Genomic DNA, 23,193 nt, shown 5'->3' with positions numbered 1-23,193 from the left:
CTCTGCTTCAACTACAGGCAGCTTGACATTTATATCACTGTCAGCCTTTTCAGACGTTGCTGACACTTCAGTCCATTTTGAATGGCACTAAATGGATCTTCAGGCCGCCAGCTCAGAAACTATAAACTGGCTAAACACTCTGTAACAATCATGAGTGTGGTAAAGTAAGTTCAGATTCACAATTCTGTTCTCAATCTATTTATTTCTCCTACAAGTAGCTGCTTCCTTAAACAGGCTTAGAGAAAACACATAAGGGCATGAGAGGGATGTATGATTAGGGGAGGGAGATTTTTTTTTGAGGAAAAGAAACTAGAACTAAATCACATCAAAAACAGTATTATGAATTCAAGTCTATGGAAAACAACTGATGCACACACAAATGCGCACCAGGTAAGCTGAGGAAATCGGAATAACATGGGCAAACGGTTTCATGTTGATATCCTCATTGTGATATAGTACTCCAGTTCTGCATGTTACCATGCGGGGGTGGGGAGAATGACTGTACATGGGATCTCTCTGTATTATTTTTCACAACTGCATATGAATCTACAATTATCTCTGAAAGCTTCAGTTAAAAATTAACTGGCAGAAAAAAAACAAAACAAAAACAAAACAAAACAATTAACTGGCGGAATATAGACAAATGTTTATATTGTGTAGTGATAAGAAAAAGGAAAATTTTGTTTTCCACAGTCAACACATCACTTTGTAATTAAATACATTATAACAAGGTTAGAAAAATAAGAATTCTTAAGGGGAGAAAGGATATAGTCAAGACTTTGGACATTTAAACTTATTTTATAAACTCTCAAAGAATATGAGTAAAGTGACTATAGGACAGTTCAACAAATCATGGAATTCTAGTATATGATCAAGTCTTAAGTTTTCAATACTGGATAAACCCAGGGGAAGCACTACTTGCTACTGGTGAATAATTAACTCCTGGCAGTCATCATCTCAGGAGGCAACGTACTTTGGAAACCAGTGTTCCCCACGCACACCTCCCCATGTTCTTGAAAATCACTAAGCCAACTTCTAACTACACACTGGCCCGCCCCAACCTTTAGGCCTGGCTCAAGCATCCAGGGGTGGTACCACCTCCAACCAGCTCAAAGCCCGTTCTGCAACACTCTCACTGCACCTTTTGTTTTTCTTCACAGCACTGCCTCCACAATTAAAACGCATCGTTCATGGGATGGTTTCATGTTGTGTCCCTCCTGCGACTATAAGAGACCACGGCTATGTATTCCTGATCACCCCTGAATTTGTCAGTGCCCAGCACACTTCCCAGCAACTGCAGCCACCCAATAAAGTTTTAATGAATTAAGTGCTGACATAATTTATATGACTTTATAGATGACCATCATAATGGATTACAGGGAAAATTTGGACTCTGCTGTTCAAGAATAATTGGTAGGTACATTAGTCTCAAGTGCCAAGTCCTTCATATGGTTTATTTAATTCCACAAACATTTCTGAAGGATTTATAGTGGTGCCCCATCTTATGTAGCAATTCTGTAGTTAGCTGGGAGGCAAGATTGCATATAATTAAAATTAACCTTGTAAAGAATACCTTCAATTACCAGGATTGAACCCTTAGATGTTTTAAAGCCCAGGTCTTAACCTCTTTTGTTTCTTTCAACTGTAGCCTCCCTTTCCCTACACAGGATATCAAGGTGTGGTTGACAGGACAAGGTGCTAGTTCAAGGAATTTCTCTTTCTTCCTTTGGGGGTTAGGGCAGTAGACAGAGTTTAACTAAGGAAGGTGAACCCATGTGTGGATGACATGATTCTATGAGGCGATGCGAGACCAGGCTCTATGGTATCAGAGGGTTCACATTCTAGCTTAGGAGAAAGGAATATATAAGCAATAGAATTAAAATATTAATTCATATAAAATGGTATTAAAGGAATAAATAGCATGCTGCAAAAAATGCTACTTAGCATGTCAGAAACTGAGTATGTTCCTTCTAGTGGCTTTCTATAGCCAAATCTTAATTTTCCCCTAGGCAGATGGATTCCTCAGGTGGACATACAAAAAAAAATCAAAAGGAATTTAACAGAAAAGTTAGCTTAATGTGAGAGGCATGTGCTCTGCTGAGGCAGGGACTGTGAGCTGGAAGGAGGGTGACTGGTGCTGGCTCAGGGGGTGAAGACACAGCACCAATGAGGGCTGAGACTGGAGTATGTGGTGAAGGTATGGGGTTTGGGGGGAGGCCAGCCAGGAGAGTTGGGCCTGAAGGACTGGGGGAACACCTTTATCCAGACCTGTTTTAAGACCTGTGCTAGCGAGGCCAAGGAATCTGGACGCTATACTCTCAGCAAGGCAGAGGCACTGAAATTTTCAAGTAGGACAGTGACTTCATTTCTCCCCCACCAAGGACAGGATGGAAATGAGGAGGCTGGGCTGAAGGTGGCTGTAAAAGGGCAGAGCTGAGGGAGGCCTGAGCCAAGGCAAGGGAAGAGGTAAGGAGATGGAAAGAGGTTCCGATGCACGTTTCAAGAATAAAGCTGGAGGACTGGGCAACCAATTAACCGGATGTAGGGTAAATTAAAGAGCGGAACATTACTTTAGGTTTTGAGTTAGTGCAACTCAGAACAGATACATACATTAATTTGCAAACATAAGTGTCCACTGATTTCATAATTGCTCAATGGATTTCTAAATACAGAAAAAAATGCTTAGTGGTTAAAAAGAAAATCAAGCTTACAAGACAAGATAAAGCAGTGCTCTATATTACAAAATACATCCTCTAAACAAAAGTATGAGAAAGTCTGCAAGAAACCTATTTTATAGAAAAAGAATGCATTAGAAAATATATAAAATTTTATGGGAAACGAATTTTTGATACTTTTTTAAAATGTAGCATATTTGCAGAGGTAAAAAAATGACTTAAATGCTTGAGTGATTTCTGGCAAAAATAATTATTTTTCAGAAGGACTGCCAATAAATTAGAAAGAAAAATCTAAAGTCTCATTTGAGTAAAATGTGCTAAAAGCATCAAGTGCTGCTGTTCATACGACAGCTTCTATAGGGTGACAACCCCTCCAGCTTCTGTGCTCATAATTATTAAGGGAAAAAAAATGCCAGGAGCTGCCACCACACTGAGCCAGAACGCACTGTGGCCAAGCTGTAGTTCTGGGGAACAGCCATGTTCCACCTCCAGTCCCACCTGACCCATCTTTCTTGGTTACAATGATGTCAGACTGAACCTTTCAAAAGTGGTACATCAAGCCTTTCTTTCTGGCTAGGCATGGGTGTGCATGGGTGTCCCTTTTTGCTGAGAAGTGAAAGAGCAGCTGTCAAATCAGGGACAAACGGCAGTATGTGAACAAGCAGGGAGCCCCCAGCTTTGCAGCTCTCCATCAGCCGGAATAAAAGCAGCAGCTGCTAAATGAAAACACCCCAGGCCAGCAGTGTTCATCAGCGAACAGCCCAGTGCCCTAGCATCTCAGAAATGTTTGGCTAAGGACAAAAATGGGATACAGGTTGGGTGCCTACTGAGGGGGATGTGGTGTTTCCGGAGATGAGAGCCCAGAGACAAATCATTTTTTCACAACGCTGCCAGGGCGAGGCCCTGTGGCACCATTTAGGTGCTCTCCTAGGTCCTGTGTGCTCTGACTGCCTTAATGCTGCCAGTCCTTTGTACCATGTGAAGCATGAATCGAGCCATAAGAAACCACTGCGAGGACCGACCCAAAGGCGTATCCAGTCTCCTGGCAGAAGACATCTTGGACCCTGAAATAGCGCAGCGGGCAGTTTTAGAGGGTTTAAGTGGGAAGCCCACTACATTTCAGGTACTGTCATGAGAAGGTCTTAACTGAAAACTAATCTTAAGCAAGAAATACAAGCAAGGCAGGCAATATTAATTGCAAAAGCTGCTACTTTTTACCATGTGATATGCAATAGAGGAGAATGAGATTGAAATCCATGAAGTTTATAAAGATTAGTCATCTGGGATTCTATAATTTCTTACAGCAAAATTAACACGTGAAAATTCTGCCACATTTAATTCAGAAAACCTCTAAAAGACTACATATGTAGTTAAAAAACAGGAGACTCTAATAGGATACTCAGTTGCAGACAAGAGGCAAAAGCCCTGGTCCAAAGCAAAAAAATGGTAACCAAGCGAAAAACAGGCCAATGCCCCCAGAAGAAAACCAAAGCGGGTAATGAAGAGATGGCCGGGCCCAGGAAGTGTTCCCGGGAGCTGTCACTCCAGCTGCACTCCGGCCCCGGAAACTCCAGCCGAATCCTATTCCTCATGGCTCTCATCTACCCCCAGCACCCTGGAATCCATGCTGTCCTCCACAATCCACAGCAGGCCAGACTGACTTGGAGGTGAAGAGAAAGGCCACGTCCAGTGCTAGGGCTGCATGGTAATACACGCCCAATCCCCCTCCACACACCCACACAAACATATTCCCCCCACCCCCGGTAGAATCCAGGATGGTTCTCATTCATAAAATCACTATTACATGTAACATTAAGTATTACATGTAGCAATCACTATCATTATAGTAATTCTCAGGGGAAATTTCAGATGACCTCAGGTGGACTGCGTATTAAATATGTTCCATGGGTGGGCTTGGAGCTTACCCACCATTCACAACACTGATTCAATAGAAAAATACAGTCAGGCTCCCAGACAGCCAACTTTCAAACTTCTGAAGAAGACACATTTGTGTGCTAGGGACTGTCTGTACTTTCATGCTTTGCTACCATTTGGGCTCCGTGCCAGTCAGAAAAGTCCATCTTGTCACTGTTCCTGTGAACTGACCCAGATACAATTTAAGGGGACACTAAGGAGAGTAATAATCTTTGCGCCTCAAGAGCCAGGTACTCCATGACACACAAAACTAGCCATGGCTTTCATCCAAAGCCTATGGATTTAAAAAAGACGATATGGGAATATTTAAAAAACAAGCCAAAACCAAAATTCACGAACACAAATTTTGCCACAAGATGGCCCTGTCTATTTTACAGGCTCTTGTAGCTAGTTTTCCAGCCGTTATTAACATGTCTCTCGACTATAGGCTTCTGTCATCCCTCCTCTTGAGCTGGCCTTGGGAGATTACAGACACACCACTGGAGGCAGAGTGACTACAGACAGATTGGACAGCAGAAGCAGCAGTTTATTGCTAGTTTGCAGCCTGTTAAATGTCACGAGGTGCACAAGGAGAGAACCCACAGAATTTGGTTACCATGTCTATAGCCAACACCACATGCCCCATATCCTTATAGGGAAGTAGCCCCAAGATCCAACATGTGGGAAATTGCTAGTGGTGGCTGTGGTAACCATGGGGGGAAGAGGGTGGTAAGGAGGGGAAGCAAGGCGGAGATAAACAAGACAAAGAGTATGGTTGTGATGGGGACTCTGTAACGCACAGACCACAACATGGGGACCACATAAGTACATCTGAAGCCTGCATGCTAGAATACAGATGCTCATGGCTTCCCACACAATCTCCCATATGTCTTCTAAGACCCCCACCGACAACCTCGTCTTTAAAGCCTTATTTCTACTTTGTTCTCAACTGCTCTACCTCTGGCCTTCAATCTTGTTAAAAGGCATTTATATGTTTAAAAAAATCTCAGTAAACAACACTGAGGATTCAGAACCACGGCTCTAACTAAGGTGAACCGTCTATTCCGTTTAAACTCAGTTACCCTGACAAAAGGCAGTGGTGGAGTTCAGGGAAGCAGCGCATCTGGAGGAAAGTACGCTGGCTGGACTGGGAAGAAAAGGACTCTTCTGGTCCCAGGTCCGCTCTGTGACACTGAATTGCACTGGGTTTCAGGTCTTTGGAAAAACAATCCTTGCCCCAAGTCATTTACCACAATGACTTGTCTGCAGAAGAGTGCTCTGCAAATTGTGAAACTCTGTGCTTTTATGCTAAATTCGATTACATTCATATAAAAGACCAACCAGTTTAAAAGACAAACTAAAAAAAAAAAAATTCCAGTACAATAAGAAGCCAAACCAACCCTAAGTATCCCTTCTTCACCAGACTAGACATGTCATTCTGCTCCAAGATATAAAGCCAACCAAGCTTGCCTAGGCAAGAACAAGGATTTTACATTTATTTTTATTCCTCTCCTCCTCTTCTCCATTCAAATACCATCCATTTCGTAAGATACAGAAGATGAAGGAAAAGCTGCAATGCACAAAGTAATAGAATCATCTTCAGGGCTGGACCAAGGGTAATATGTTAGGAAAAAAGTTAAAGACAAAAGCAATGGTTTCGTTTCAACCGTTCAGACGCAAATGCCTCACCTGCCCAGATTTTCTTCTTTTCTTTTTTTGCTGTCAACTTTCTGGCAAGATCAAAATCTCAGGAAATTCCAAACAAATGAAACTCTAAAGGCAAATTAGGAAAAAAGGATCTAACTTTAGAGCCTAAGCATGCTCCACCCATTCTCGTCTGGTTCTTCACTTCTAGAGGGGACCACCAAACCAACCACAAAATCATATGTTCACAAGAGCTTTGCTTCCTGCAAGTTGACAGCTGTCTGGCTTTTAAGAAGTGCCTCTATTTCCTGTCAGCATCTGTCAGTCCCATCTACCAAACCTATGAAGTCTGAACAAGCAAGACTCTCATACCACCTGACGTCTCTCCTACTTGGCCAGCACGCTAGGAAACCACAGGGAAATGGTCCCTCCAACGCGGCATGGTCTGTGCATGGCACAGAGGCAGGACAAGCTGAGGAAGACAAAGACGGGTTATAGATGAGACTTAGTTCCATCAAAAAACAATACACCCCCCCCCACCCTGGGATTAGGCCCACTGAAATGAAGTCACTGAGGGAGACACCAAGAATTACACATGGTTCTTTCTCAGAAGCGGCTTCTAATCTCACTGGGGAGGTATGCCACATAGATAAAATTTATATAAAGGGTAATGGAGAAAACAAATGTGCTAAATGGACGGTGAGTCATCAACACGTGGTTCACACAATACCATAAACTCGATGCCTCCCTATCAATCAGTTTCCAGTTCATGAACCTTCTAAACAGCATAGCTCCTCTCTTCATTCAGGAACTAATTAGATCCTTTCTATATGCCAGGCACTATACTTGGTACCAAGAGACACGAATGACTGAAACAAAAGTGGTCCTGCCCCTTCTAAGACTTGACAGGTTACTTGGCAATAGGTAAGTAAACAGGTAACTAGAGAACAATGGATAGAATTACAGTATAATCACTCAAAGTACTATGAAAGGGGGAAGTACAAGGGCCATGGGAGGACCCAGAAGGGCACCGAACTTGGACCTGGCGAACGGGAAAATCAGAAAAAGCATCCTCAAAAAGGAGGACTAAATGTGACTGTAAGGAAGAACAAGAATTAGCAAGGCAGAATGTTCCAGGCAGAGGAAACACTACAAGCTAAGGCTCTGTGAGAGGCAGAGCATGACCATTCCAGGAACCACGGTGAAAGCTGTACCAGAGTACAGGAATGTGTTAAGTGCATGCTCTGAATTCAAGGGCCATGACTGCTTCCTGGGTGAATAATGGACACAGCTGACGGAGAACAAAGCATCAGATGAAAGCAGCAGCGTGGAGAGATCCCTGAGGAACTCCCCCAGGACAAGAACAGAGAAGATGCCCAAGACTGGAGAAAGAGAAGATGCAAAAGGAAGAAAAAGGGGAAAAGAGAATTCTAGAAACAGAAACTGAGATTAGAGAACATTCAAGAAGCAGGTCAACTGTGTTAAATGGTGCTATGATAAGGATGCAAACTAGCCACTGGATTAGCAACAAGCTAAGAATTCTTTTAGTGGTTTGGCTGGGTGGAGCCTAACTTCCCTGGGCAAGAAGTGACTGGGAGGTGAACCATGGATACAGGGACCCATTTATTTCCAACATCTCAGCTGGAGAAGGAAACTGGACAGCAGTGGCTGCAGGGAGAGCTGCAGCTGGTGGAAGTCTGAGAAGGTTTAAATGGTCCAAGTAAAGTGGTAACAGAGACAGAGGGCTAAGGATACATACCCGAGAGTCTCTAAACTATGACTTCATGCCTTGAGCAGGTGAGCAGGGAAGGTTTCAAGGGCACAGAGATAAGGGCTGCCTTAGACAGGAACAAAGTCTCCTTTTTCCTGAGAGGAATGAGGCAGAAAGGATGGCCAAGAACACTTTAGATCCAATGGCCAGAATTGAGGGAGACAGATCTGAGGTTAAAGACTGGATTTCTAGTGATCGATCTGCAAAACTGGGTGATTTTCTTCCGTAGCACTTAGGAGCCTGGGCCCACGGAGCTGGCCTGGTCCAGAGCTAGCGCTGGTTAAGTATGCGGATGGCAAGATGGGCAAAAACGCTACAGTGCCGGAGAGGCGCAGCATTTCAAGTGACTGACTTGGCTGCATAAAGTGGGAAGTGAGGCCTCATGGTTAGCAAAGGAGCAGCTGGAAATCTGGATGCAGGAGAAAGCCCAGCCCTAAGTGTGTTCACTTTCCTCAGCAAATCTGAAGACAAAGCATAATCCAGTGAACTGGGGATCTTAGCCAGAGTTGGGACTTCTATAAAGGATGCCTTTTTATAATTCTTTCTTCTTCACCCCCTGTCGTAAAAACAATTGCTTCCCCTCTGCAATATTTTGGCTCTTTAATGGGTGTGTTTTAGTGATTCCGTTGAGGGGCCTGTGAACTATTGTTTTTCTGCTTCACATTACCTACTCCGTCTATGTATATTCTATCGTACCCACTCAGTGACATGTATTGTAAATGACTCCAATTTAAAAGCAGGAGGAAAAAAACCCCACACTTAAACATTCCCCCACCAACAGAAAAAGTCAAAGCTTCTTTTATTCTATTTTGTCATTCATTGGAAAATTCTCCCCTTTTCAAATCTTTAATGATTAGTAATCAGCAACTATTTATTTATTTATTTAAAGATTTTTATTGGGGAATTAGGGGATGGGAACAGCGTTGGGGAATTGGGGGAAGGGGAACAGACAAGTTGCTGTCGTCTTGTTCTTCAATCTAGTTGTGGAGGACGTTGCTTCACTGGCCCAAGTTGGCACCATCATTGTGCTCTTCCCGGCTGAGGCAGATCAGTTGCCGGTTTCTGGACGGCAGCTCACAGCGGCTGCTGGACGCTCACGCTGGCTGCTGGCTACTCACGGTAGCCCATGGCAACCCACTGCAGCAGGGGCTGCAGCCTACGCCTTCACCAGTGACTCACGGCAGCCCAGCTTCAGGGTGAGCTGTTGTTCAGCATCTTAGCTGTGGAGGGCAGTGTCACTGGCCCTCATATGTGGGATCCGAACCGGGGCACTCTGGCGTCCCAAGCCAGCTCTTAACCAACACACCACTCGGCCGGCCCGGCAATTATTTTTTTAAAAATCGAATCCAGGACTGCTTCTATACACACTCTTCACAGCTAGAATTAGAAGGTAAAAAGGGAAGACGTTTTCACAATTTTAATGGTTTGCAGACATATAATCCTGACTGCTTCTATATGGCAAGGAAGGATGTGTAGTAAATGTGTGAATGGAAAACAGGCAACAATCAGTAAATTATTCAGAATTTTCAAGGTGATAATTTTGTGTTTAAATTGAAGTAATCATAAAGTCGCAGAATTTGTAATCATATCCAAAATGTCAAAATGCCTAAAAATTAAAGCCTATCACTTCGCTTAGCCATTTAAAAGTAGATTATCAGTAAACTTAAATTATTTTACAAGGTACTTGACTTGAAAGAATCACTCAAACAAGGCCATCTGTGTAACAAGAACTGCTGATAAACAGACCACATAACGGGATACGCCAGCTAATATCATTAAAAATATCTTTAAAATTCACAATGAATAAATGAGACCTTTATTCTCACAGTGTCAGCTGCAAATCAGGGGCCTGGCCACATATTTCCAATTTATTTTTAGTGAGTCAGGCTTATACTTAAAGATTCTTTTAAAAAATAGTTTGCATATGAAAATATATTATAATTCTGCTTTTTGTACAGAGTAAAGAGTATCTGTACACGTACTTGGATAATAAAAATAAAACTCTCAACACAAGTTATCAGTTCACTGCAATGAATATTGTATGGTCTGCCTACTAAGAGCACGGCCCTGTGACTGGAGCGCTAGGGCTGTAAGATTGATGAGGACACACACATCCTCCTGGAGAAAGACACTTACAGAGATGCCTTCACTACACGGCGGTGTGAGGTCAATGCCCAATGTAACCTCCACTATGTCACCCTATTAGAAGGGTTCAGGGGCCATTATCACAGTCAAGGTGAGAAGCAATGGGAGAAGAAATTGAAAAGAAGGGAGAAAGGAGAAATACGTGGGATCACTGAGAGACAACGCTTACAAATTATGTGGGGGGATGGGAGGAGGAGGGTTAAGACCGAAGACGAAAAAATTCAATATGCTCCTATGTTTTGAAGCTTAAGGAATGTAACACTGAATATGAACAGAGAAGGACAAGAAGCAAGCCCCAGGTTAGGGGTCCAGAGAATACAGGGTGCAGACCTGCTTGCCCTTGGAATCTTCCCTTAGTTATTACTGTTTAGACTCTCTTTACCTAACAGCTCCTCCACCTGTCCTTCCTGCTCCTAATCCCAATCAGCTACCTTTTCCTGAGTGTCCCCACCATACCTGAGCCTAGGCCTATGAGAGTGCTCAGCCCCAGGATGGCTGGGATGGCCTCTATTCAGCCCCTCTGCTGACCAGACTATTAAGGACAAGGGCCAAATCTTGCTCAGCACTTGTCACTGCCTAGCACAGAGCCCGACTCCTAGTAGCTGCTCATGCATCTGTAGAATAACTGAACAAATGGGCTCTGCCTGCAAGGAGCTTACAATCTAGAATAGAAGAGGACATGAATGATGGAGGAAAAGCTTCATAGAGAAATTGGTCATCAGTTACTCATTTTAATTTCATATATACAAAAAAACAGCAAGTGGCTATGCCACGATTCAGGAGTGCTAGAACACTGAGCCGGTTTTGCCTTCGGGATTCAGCTTCTGTACAAAACTTAGAACAAAGATCTGGATTGTTTTATAATGGTAAAGAATCTTCCTTACCTACTGCCTGTTCTAATTTGTCATAAACAACATATCTCTAGAATAACAGATGTTCAAGAGGGATCAAAGAAAAAGCATGTCCTACAATATAGTATGTACTTTTGTTGCTAAACAGGAACAGACTTTTAATAACACACATTCTTTGTAACCTATGTATTTATTTTGTTTTTATCATGGCTATTATTTATTTCCTCTCTTGATAGAGAGGAAAAGGTGAAGATCAATCTAATCATGAGCTCAGACACATGACAAGTGATATCATAAAGCCAGTCATTAAAAACACTACTTCTTAGATTTCTCAGTGCAAGCATATTTGTTTAAGTCATTCTTTTATATCCATTCCCACAGGGACAACCCAATTCAATTTCCAAGTTAGTCACCAAAAGTAGTTTGTGGAAATAACCAAACACGGGACAAAAATACAGTCACACTCAGTTGCCCAAGGTGGAAAAAATGGTGGCAGCTTTCAACTTCCTCAAAATAGGAGAAAGGGACTGAGGATAAGAGAAAGAAGGAAGGAAGGAAGGAAGGAAAGAGGCACCTGGCTAATGGTTTTATCCTGGATTTTCATGTCAAGCCCACTGTCTCGGGCATTTTCATACCTGCCACCAAACCTTCAACTCCAGCTAGCCTTCTCTTGCTTTGTTTGACCTTATCTAACGACAATACACCAACTACTTACTAGGCTAAACATCTTTTAAAAATTATCTTAATTCTAACCATAAAATCAAACTCCAAGAAAAAAAACAGTCTGGACTAGAGGTTGCAAACTCAAGTGCATCCAAGGGCTGGGTAGCACACATAAGCGAGGACAGCGCAACCTGCAGCAGAGCTGAGAGGACAGTGTGACCTGCCACTGAAGAACACACACACGTGTCTGCCCAGCAGGAGCAGGGCCCCCAGCAGCACAGCAGACCACGGCCAAGGTGGGCCCACGTTTTCAGGTTTTTAAGAGAAGTCAGAAATCCAGATTTATGTGTGATGTCTCCTGATTTATAAACAATGGCCAAAAATTAAACTCTTTTCTTAAAATACTGTGTGGACCAAGCAAAATATGACTGTGGGTGGCCAATTTGTGACATCTAGGTAAGAGGTCAGAAAACTGGGCAAGGATCAAAATCTACAAGGGATCCCTTCCTTTGTCCTAATAAACCAGGGGGGCTTAGCACAATTCCTGCCTCTCTTTGTAGCTGTGCATCAGAGCGAGCAAAAGCCTGGCTTCAGGACACGGGAGACCTCAGGCAGAAAGCACATCCAGGCTCTGACACCTAAATGTCCTCCTCAAACATTTCCTGCTATTAAAGACCAATTTATGGTGTCTAATAAATGGTACTGCATGCAAGCACTTTCCACAGTGCCTGGAGCACATGGCAGAATTCAATAAATGTTAGCTGTTATAGGCTTTATTATGAATGAGGGTAGAACATGGATCAGACTGTGCACTTCTCTCTTGAAGGGGAGATTTTAGCCCAATGACAAAATCCAATCATCCTCTTCAGACATGAGAAAAACTTCAAAGGAGGCCACATTCATCAATGTGGCATTTGGTAATTTTATAAAATAATCTCATTTATGCCTTCATGGAACATTTTATTATTTTTCAGGGATGTAATAATGGATTTTTAAAGTTTTGAGTTAATATGAAATTTTCAAGTTCTATCCCACTTTTAGATAAGGGGGATCACAGAACATACAGGGCTACCAAATTCAGCTTGAGTAGGACGTGAAGCCCCAGTTTTCTCCAAAAAGGTTGCCCCACTTTCCTGGCTCGTCATGTGACCATGCAGTTGTGGAATGGTAGATTCGAGTCATGCTGTAAAGCTGCCTGGTCCAATCACCGCATGTTACAGACCTATCTATATGTAACTCCTTCCGGGTCCCACACAATCAAAGGCGCACTGAGAACCCAAACCCAGTCCTCTCTTTCCGTTACCTCACATGTCCCTGGAGGCATGTATGTTCAAGGTGGTTGGTTAAGGGTGGTAGGGAAGCTTGGGCCTAAAACTTGAAAACACAACTGTTCTGTGTAAAACCAGCAACCATATTGGAGACACACATGTCTCCAGCCCTTAGGGGTCAAAGGCTTTGTCAACGGCAGGAACCGGGTGGGGGAGGTTTCCTAGACACAGCCAATCAAAGCCTTACTTTGATACATCTCAAGGTTGGTCAGAATCTTTTTGAAAAACCTCTAATATCAACTATGCCCCTTAGCCACTGGCTTGGAACAAGAGTTTCAGGCCTCTCGAAAGAATCTATTCTATTTACTGGGAAAGTAGTGTCATTAAGCAAAGGATTCAATGATTTTCAAATAATGTTACTATGCTTCAAACTGTCCAACTTCCAAAGTACTGAGAAGTATTTTTTTGAAATGTAGCCAAGTGTAGAATATAGATTGTGTCCTACATTCAAAAATTTGTCTTTCTAGAAAGCATGTTTTAATGTCAAAGGATATAAAGCAAGCTGTGAGTAAGAGACTAAAATTAGCTCAAACCACAAATAACCTAACATACTTATCACTTCCTTATGATCAACCTACAAAAATCAAACACTAAAGGCATTTACAAAACTAAAGGTGTGATGCCAATTTAATCCTTTAACTTCAGCTGTATCCTTTCTTCCTTCTAAAATGGACTTGGCATGTAAACATTACCAAAGAATGCCATTTATTAATTTGAAGGCAAGTACAAAGGAAACCATTAGAGCTAAGTTTTGCCTTGCAAATAAAACAGTATGTGCCATGCAGTTTTTAAGTGGTTAGAATGGTAACCACCTCCCCAAACTGAAAGATAGGAAAGTTTAGACGATGGGCCACACCCATCTCCAGCTGTGTTTCACACTGAGCACTGGGGACATACCAGACTCCTACTTCAAACCAAAGCTTGCCTCCATCTCCTACAGCCATTATTTCAAAAGCAACATCTTCTAACGAAGTCTGTTGGGAAACACAAAAGCTTGTTGTCATCAAGTAGTGCAACAAGTTGCAAAAGGAAGCTTAGTTGACAAATACGCATTCATGAAAAGAAAGGTACTAGGTTTGTAAAACTTTAACTCCTTTTGGAGTGATTCTCTCTGCATGATAACTATGTTTTGGTAAGTTTTCTGGGGGAAATTCAAGTTCACAAAGGATGGAAATAAGTGCTTAGGATGAGTCTAGAGCCTACCAACTGCCACTGGAGACTCTTCAATACTGTCACTCAAACTCTCAAAAGCATTCGTATTAGCGGGTAAATAAATAAGGGAAAGTAGCAGACCTGGGTAAGTTATTTCTGGCGACAACTGATGAAATACAACATTGCTAATGACACTAATATTCCTAGGGTATATCAAGAAAAATGTCAGTAGGCCATGAGGAATATTTAAATATACTTAGATATGGTACCACGATAGGTAAGTAAGTAAAGGATCCATTAAAACCCAGCATCACAGGACGTGGATTCTCAAGGAATAGTCAAGGGAGAGATGGACCAGCTGACCCTTCAGTGTGGCTCACTCAACTGGTGTACTGAGGGTTGCTCCAGAAAATGTGGCTCTGTGCCTGTAAACCCGACGTGGCGTAATGCAACTTCCTAATCTTGCACCACTCTGCTTGCCCCCACCTCCAAGGACGACCTTAACGACTCTGGCAACAGGCAGGTGGTGTCCAGGTAGGACAATAATGCTCTTACCTCTAAGATGCTCTTAAAATACAGTTCAAATGAGGGTAAAAACAACAAAGCAAAAAAACAATGCCAACAAAAAAAAAAAACACAAAACAAAATACCCTCGCTCCCAAAGACCACACTGGATTATTTCCTCAGAAGCCCCTTTACTCTGTGCAAAAGTAAGCCACACAAATATTTTGCATTTATCCTTGCAGAAGCAAACTAAGCCCTGACTATGTGAAGAGTGAGGCTGCACAAAATCTAAAAGGGATAAATACAACAGTGACAAATGTCTAACCAGCAGGGACTGGAAAGCTAATTTACTGTATCATGCTAAATGCAGCTTGCCTATTTGTTCTCTTGAGTGAAGTTATACTCAGAATTGATTTCATGCACAGACGTTTTTAAGTAAGCCCATGTTCTTAAGAGAGCTCCAACTATGTGGAATCATTACTTGATGTTCACTTTCCTGTAAGCAATTCACAGTCGTGTATAATCCTCCAAGTTCATCAGTACTCGTCAGAATAAAAGCTAGCTAAGCCGTTTGCTGGAACTTAGATGGCAATGTTTAAAGGAGATTCTTCAAAAGGAAGAGAAGCACCAATAAGAGATCCATGAAGAAAGAAAAAAGGGAGGGCGGAATGTTTCATAACAGAGTGATGGAGATAAGGAAAAGAGTTTTCCTCTTCTAAGCACTAATACGTTTTTAAAATACAATTTGGGAAACCTAGTTTTGCTGTGCTCATCTTATCTTTGCAAGTGGTGCTGCTCGCCCACAAAAACCACAAACACAGCCAAGCCTTTTCCTTCTTCATCAGTAAAAGAAAACATGCCTCACTCAGTCTTTGGGAAGAAACCTCTGAAGTAAAAGAGAAAGATCCCAGGACACAAGACCACTTGGGCCCAAAGCTTTACTTTCAACAGTGGTTAAGCCTCATTAAGGATTTAGAATTTCCTGACACGGTACTAGATGAAGAGTAGTTGGAAATACATATATTCTCCAAAGAAAATACAGACCTCAAGTATCTGTATTTAATAATAAGCCATGTTTACTTAGTGAGTCCATACCAAAGAATTTCTCGAAGCACCCAATGTAAGTACCATGGTGTACCCGGGAAGCTTTACCATCTTGGTAGGATCATAAGCATTCAGAACTGCAAATTGAAGCATGTCATTATTTTTTTTTAAAAAGACTGAAAATCATTTATCAGTAGTTATTATTTTGTCTGCAGTGTGACTTGTACCACACCCCAAAGATCAACTGATTTGGGGGGAGCTAAACTTTTTTCTTTGGCTATTTATTTCAAGGAAAAAAAAACAATCTTCCACGTGAAATGGTCTTGTTTCCAATTTTCAGAATTAAATATTTATGAACTGTCAGAGACTCACGATTATGTCCAGCTGCCTTGAAAAAGGAGAGGGCAGCAACTAGTCAACTATGAAGCCCACTTCTACACAAAGTAAAGCATTATTTCTAAAACGTGGGAGACTTAGGTACTTTCTTCTCAAACATGGCAGATATGTAAACTAGCACACAATTCAAATGAAGTTTAGGCCAGATGTAGGTTTCTTTTAAAAATTACAACATAAAGGGCAGCTACTCTCCATGTACCTAGCTGGGGTTGAATCTTTCGTAAATTCTCAAGAATCAGTTCCTCTATCTTTTACAGGAAAAACCACCCAATTGCCACTTAAGAAAAAAAAAATAACTCATGTGTCAGGGCAACTCATTTTCCCACATTACTAAATCAAATGAACCCTACTTATTCCAAATGCTTAATGCCTCTTGGGGCAAAAAAAAGGTCAATTATTTTGAGTCCTTAACTATACCCACAAAACTCTTCTCGAGTTCTAAGCCTAAATGCCCACTGACACTCACACACCTAACAAAACTGAGCTCCCACTGCGCTGTACAAGGGTTACGTCAGGAGCATTCCATTTTCCTTGTGAGCACATTACATTAAAGACTTCCTTTACTTGCCGTGAACTTGGTGATCAGTTAGTCCAGGATAACTCTTCCAAAGAGGAAGGGGCCCATTAAGCACTGTTAGTTTTAGAGCTAAGACTAGAGAAAAAGCAAGATACTAAACTAAACTGCTTTTTTGGCCCCCAGAGTGATTTGATCAAAGGCACAAACTGTTAGCCTACACCGATTATACTTTAAAAAACAAAAATCACAGACTTTGCAGGATTGTTACTTTATGGAGAATCATATTTTACATCCCACAACTGAAAAACATTTGACAAACCAACTACACGCCAAGCCCTTCTAGAAGGCATGTGAAAACAAGTCAAGAGTGATGAGGACAGAGTAATTCAACAATTCTTAGAGAAAAAGATGTATCACCTCCAAACTTCCTATTAAACTCACCTCAGACCAAGTATAAATTTGTTAAATGAAAGCTCCTGTGAAACAAACTTGTGGTATCAACTTCTACTGGGGAAGAAGTCAAGCCTTTCTTCCAAGTTCCCAAGCAGATAATACTAAGCTGCCTCATCAGGCCGTGGCTCACAATGTGGGCTTTCTCCAAGAGTAACTGACCTCTGCTGTTCGTACAGACGTGGGCTAATCTATTTGTTTCTATCATTCTTGCCCCCTAGAATGGGAGTTGGGAACCATGTCTTGTTTGTGTTTGTACTGTCAGGGCCTGGGAAAGTACTGACAATCAATTCAATCCCAGCGTCTGTCAGGCACTTACTTGCTTTGTGCCAGGTGCACAGGACACCAAGATGAATGAGAAAGATGGACTCATTGACTCTGGAGGAGAAAGGCCTGGATATAAAGAAACAGCTCCCATAAGAGCAGAAGAAATTGTATGAAATTGTATGGAAACACATTGGTGAGAGAGCTGAGACCTCGTGCAAGGAGGCACACATTTGGGTGGGAAAGGCACGCTGGACAAAGTGTCGAGCCAAAGGTACGGAAGAACGCAAGAGGAGTTTGGAGAACACTGCGCCTTCTAGTGAGGCTAGATTAGAAGGTACATGGATGGCTGGCACCTGGTTGCCATGCTAAGGAATTTGGACCTTACAGGTATGAGGAGAGCACTAGAAGTAGTTAAACAGACGAGTGACAGGACAGGGCTGTTCTTAACACAATAACTAGCAATAATGTAAAGAACATACACGGTGGGGTAGGCAGAGATGTGCAGAGACTGTTGAGGGCCCATAGTAACACCTAACTGGTTTCACTCATCTCTGCAGTGTGAAACTAGAAACGACTGTAGTAGTATTACATTATAGTAAAATTTGAGAATCTGGACCACTGGAGTGATAGAAAGGATGCTATGGTGACCAATCAACAAAACGTGGTAGAAGGAATCAAGAACTACTCCAAAGCCCCCAGCCCTCCTGGGTACTCAAAACATGCATACCGAGTGGCTGGTACCAAAGCACACTCACTGTCTTGGAAACAATGAGCCAACTAGACTTCCCATTTCACTGAACATGGGCAGTATAAAGAAACAAGACCAGCCTATTTGTCGTATTAGCTTTTCACCATGAACGAATTAACACAAACACTGTAGGGAGCAACACCACAGCGTACAAAACGCACATGGGCTGAGGCAGGCTTAAGAAAAAAGGACCTGCAATTAAAAGCACATCATAGAACAAAAATCGCCAAAAGGATTCTACAATCTAGAAGATCAGAAAACAGACAATACATAAAAAGAGAAAAAGGAGAAAGGGGGCAAACAAGACTCAGTCATTATTCCAGCAGTTTATAGACTAAAAAACCCCTATAGGAAATATCTTATTCCTGTCTGTCATGAAATTCAGTATACATTCAATTACATTATTTAATACCAGGCATTTTTATAGGTTTGGGAGAGCTATTCATGCTAAAATGCAAAATGCAGTGGGGAGGCCATGGAGCCCAATGGTAGCTAATTGGCAACTGAAAATCATTTGCCTTACCATTATCCCCCAGCTGACCTGTGCTTCCATACAACAAAAGTACCCAAGTATTCCTATAAATATGCCAGTGATGTCAAACAAATAACAATAGTAAAAAGTTCCCTCCACTATTTCTCCTTGTGCTCCCCGTTAATTTAATATAAGTCCAGACAATTACAAAGGTCTTTACACCATTTCCAAAGTGAGGATCAGACTCCTAAATTTAGTTCACTCAAACCAAGGCCAAACAAGAACATTAAGATCTAATGGGTCACTCAAGATGACTAGAACTTCCCAATCTCTCCATGTCATTTCCGTTTCTTTTTCTTTTTTTAAACTGAGGTGAGTCATAGTGTATAGATCTGTCTCCTCTTCACAAAATACAGTTGTTCTCTGAAGAGAATGGTATTTAAATAAACACTATTGGGAAATTTTAATATTCACCTTCTTGGATTCTAACAACATAAGCTGTATATAGCAGTGAGGCATTCTAGTGAACTATTGTTATAGCATGGTTTTAACCCAGATAGGCATTAGATCGTTTTTCATAATGAAAGCAGCTATAAAAATAAATGACAATGGGAAGAGTGGACCATTTTACAAAGCCTGCCTCTAACATGGAGTAAATCTTGTCTTCAAGTCACGAGCTATAGTTGCAACCTCCTTTTTCTGAAACAATCAAATCATTCACACTGAAAAGCAGTTAACAGTGACAGAGAATCAAAGAATTTAGAGATGAGAAAAAGAGCAAAACACCTGACCCAAACCTTAAACTACAGATGGAAGGCAGCTTATCAGCTGTTTTCATTCATTGAAGCCCTCTCTTTTCTCATTCTAGCTCCAAAAACCAATCCCTTTCCCCTATCTGTGTTCTCTTCTCTTTTAGACAGGAAGACCAATTCAAACTCTAGGCTCACTAAGTATTACTTCCACTTTTCAAACCAGACATACAATCGTTTACATGGTAGAAAACAATTTTTAGAGCCATCTACTATGCTATCAAAGGTGACATTTTATAGACCTAAATGTGTATTAATATCTATGCTATTTATTAACAATTAAAATAGCATTAACAATTAAAAACAGGTATGCTCATTATCAGATTGAGCTAGCTAAGAATCTTTGCCTAACACTTGTTTTGTAGCTATCACATTCCTCAGCATTCAAAAGCCTACTTCACGTTTTGTTCATTTCCGAATTGTTTCAAGTTTTTGCATCTTTTTGTTCTAGTTAGAAAAGAATTTAGTATAGTGAGAAATAACTGCACTGGCTTGTTTGCAAAATTTAAAGCAAAAATTCTATATATTTTTAATCACACTAGACTAAGCAAGCTCAAAATGACCTTGTATAAGGCTGCCCTCATTAGACATGCTATAAATTGTTATTTTTTTTAACTTACATTTTTTTCCCCCCAACAATAAACACATTTCTTTGAATTACTGAAAAATAATGGTTTTGGTAAATTGACACACACTTTGGGAAATTTGCCACTTTAGATTCAAGGTCATCTGAACTCTATGTTTTTAAAAATGCCACAGTTGCCCAATACAGAGCCACTTTTAAATTCAAAGAGAAGAGCCTCTGATTTCAATTTTAGAAAAGAAAAACAGCAGCGTGGTAGAGGTGAGAGGGCCCACAGTAGACAGCTCTCTAGGGTCAAAAGAAACCACCTCCAGGAACATGGCAATCCATTTAGAAGCTGGGGTAATCTCAACATACAGCAATCCTGACCAACTCTTGGGGTTCTAATGAGGCAGAGAGAGAAACGTAAGAACAATGAGGGGAATTAATTGAAGACCAGTCTGCTCCATGCTCTGGCCTAAAACAGTAAGAAATCAAATGCAGAACTTATTAGAATATGAATTTGTTGTTGCCAATTCAGTGTCAGTGTAAAAGATTTTCCCCAATGCCTCCGGGAGGCCACCTCCACTTGTGATGGGGTGTATCCTAATCAACTCCAACATTTCAATTTCAGACGAAGGGCCCAGGGAAACTGGCTCCACCATAGAGCATCAATTTCAGACCAACAATATTTTTTTCATTTAGAGCCACTTTAGACTCTACTGCATTAAATTTGATGTAGAAAATCTGTCCACACGTTCTCAAAGTCACTAGCGGAATTCATTCAATTGACTCAGATAGACTAGACAGGGTACACAAATTTGTATACACTTATCAATCATACTTATAAAGATTAAAGTGGTTATAAATATTAGTCTATCAGAAACTAATATACATTACATAGTCCAAGAAAAAACAACCCTGTCAAATAAGCTTGATGCAAATCCACATGAAACCAAGCCTGCCAGAAAAACGCTTTTGTTAGTCAAGCATACCAAAGAACTGCTTAAAGCTTTTTTTCCTTTTTAAGTGGAGCTCAAAATAGATTTTAATACTACCAGCTGATGGACCTCACAATTTGCCTTTTGAGCCTGCCTATACACTGGAACAGAATAAACTGCCTTCTCCCTTTACACAAGTAACAAAATCTCTCTCTTCTGTACATCGTTTTATTTAAAAATACCCAGTGTGGTTTTGGTTAATCCTCACAACCCCCGCAATGACATTTAATCAGGAGCACATATTTTCTTTAGAGGATTTAGCTGCCTGCGAAAGCAGGCTGCTTCGTGTTTTTAATCTGATGTTTGAGAGAGATGCGAGAAACCCTGCCTTCCTAACTTTTCTTTACGAACCACCATAACCCACAAGTAGATGAGGGCTGGGGAGGCCGGGTCATCTCAGTCATGACCAAAGGGTACGATGCTCATGGGGGAAAGATGCTATTTTAGAGAAGGTAAAAAAACTAAAAAAAAAAAAAGAAAAACCACGTTAACCTTCCCTGTTCCCGGCCTGAAAGGGTAATAGTTTGGCCCCTGAAGTGGGCACCTCGGGCCTTCTGGCTGGAAAGCTCTTTCGCCTGAGATTTTCGTGGCTTGCGGCTGCTCCTCATTGAGCCCATTGAGCAAATGTCTCTTCCTGTGACAGATCTGCCCTGATCCCCTTCCGTGAGGTTAGGTGGCCCACCGTCCACGCAGTCACGCTCTACCCGTTTGGATGTTTTTGTTTTCTTGACAGCGCGCTCGTCGCTACCTGAAACTGCCTGTGTATGTGTCTGGCGGCCCTATTCAACTCTAAGCTCCACGAAGGGGCAGGGTCCTCTTGTCTGTCGTGTTCAGCCAACACTTATCTCCAGCGCCCAAGCAGCGCCTAGCACGGAATACGCACGCCAGTTCACATCCATGAAATGAATGAACAGGAAGGGGACAGGGGACTGTCATCCCTGGGACTCGCGTCGCACACCGAGACTAGGGGAAAGGAAGTGTGAAGGAGGGGGGAGTAACCCTTTCCCCTAGGGAGACAAAGGACGAGAGTCTGGGGTGGTCCAGTCTAGAAAAGGAAGTAGTGGGGGTGTTCTATCAACCCCAAGAGACAAAGAGTGGACAGGCAGGGGGGCGGGGTCGAGGTGCGAGGGATTCGCGCAAAGAGCATAGACCCGCGCGGCCTCCAGGCTTGAGAGGTCACCCGGGCTAGAGGATATGAGGTAAGTGGGGGATCAAAGGCGATTGCGAGGTCCGGGAAACACGAAGGCCCACCCATGGGACAAAGAGGGGGGCCGGCCTCTGCCGCCGTTGGATCGAGCCCTCAAGCAGCAGGGCCGAGGCGGAGGGCGGGACCCAAAGGGAGTACGGGGCCCGGGGGTCTGAGGGGAAGGTTCACGCGGCCTAAGCAAAGGGCCTGCCGCGCTCCGGGGTGCTCCCGCACCTGGTAAATGGCCGCCCAGCTCCCGGCCTTGTCGATCTGCTCGAACTCCTTTTCCATCTCCATGACGGGCCAGGGCGGCTGCCGCGCCTCCTCCTCCGCCCACTGCGCCGTCTGCCGCTCTAGGCCGCGTCGCGCTCTCAGCTGGGAGCCCCGCTGCAAGCCTCGACTCCCGCCGCTACCGCCGCCCTAGCTGCCGCTGCTTCTTCATGTCAACTCGGCAGCCGGAAGTACGCACCCGCGCCGCCGCAGGCTCCGCCCTGCAAAGGGGAGGGCCAATCAGTGGTCGAAAATGTCGGCCAGCACTTCCGCGGGGCGGAGCCAGGGGGAGGTGCTGGGAGAAGTAGCCTCAGCCCCGCGAGACATCTTACCCCCCAGCACGCTCGCTCCTCCCGACCCGGACTCCGAGCTTGGGCGTGGCGCGCGCCCGTTGCCTAGGCGACCCCGGGAGCCCCGCCCACGGCGCGTGGGTTTGCAAGGACCCCGTGGATCTTGAGTTCAGATTTGGAGGAGGCCGGTAAAGTTGCAGGGTGGCCTTGAAGTAGTCGTGTATCTTTCTTGCAGCGCCACAGCCCTGGCCTCAGTGCTCCAAGCTGGTGTATGGGCGGAGGACCCATGCTCCTTTTCCTGCCTCCCGCCTCTGGCTACATGTCCGCCCCTTTTTCCTAAAACTTAGGATTCACCAGGCTGTTGGGAAAGGCCCCCTACTCTCTGCACTGTCCTTGTACTGAAACACAAGATTTCCGTTTGGGGGGGTCTCTGATTTCAGGTGCTGCAGGAATTAATGGATTGGGGCCTACCTCCAAAGGATTTGGATACCAAGAATTTGTACTTTTCACCAGCAAACCCAGCTAATTGCACAC

At 42.9% G+C, this 23,193-nt stretch overlaps 1 protein-coding gene across 2 annotated transcripts in view; it reads right to left on the bottom strand.

The window, feature by feature from the left end:
* Positions 1-22,555, bottom strand: part of PTPN1 (protein tyrosine phosphatase non-receptor type 1) — a 63,306-nt gene extending 40,751 nt beyond the window's left edge. Inside the window, exon 1 of one of the 2 annotated variants that reach the window (XM_019640951.1) lies at positions 22,334-22,555. In XM_019640951.1, coding sequence (XP_019496496.1) covers positions 22,334-22,396 — 63 coding nt within the window. In that variant the 5' untranslated portion in view covers positions 22,397-22,555. The remainder of the gene's footprint in view (positions 1-22,333) is intronic. The other variant, XM_019640952.1, reaches the window with a different exon arrangement.
* Positions 22,556-23,193: the final 638 nt, after the last annotated feature.

This window comes from Hipposideros armiger, unplaced genomic scaffold (assembly GCF_001890085.2).
Source record: "Hipposideros armiger isolate ML-2016 unplaced genomic scaffold, ASM189008v1 scaffold_54, whole genome shotgun sequence".
NCBI lineage: Eukaryota > Metazoa > Chordata > Mammalia > Chiroptera > Hipposideridae > Hipposideros > Hipposideros armiger.
Note: the sequence above shows the minus strand (reverse complement) of the source record. Positions and strands in the feature narration are given on the sequence as shown.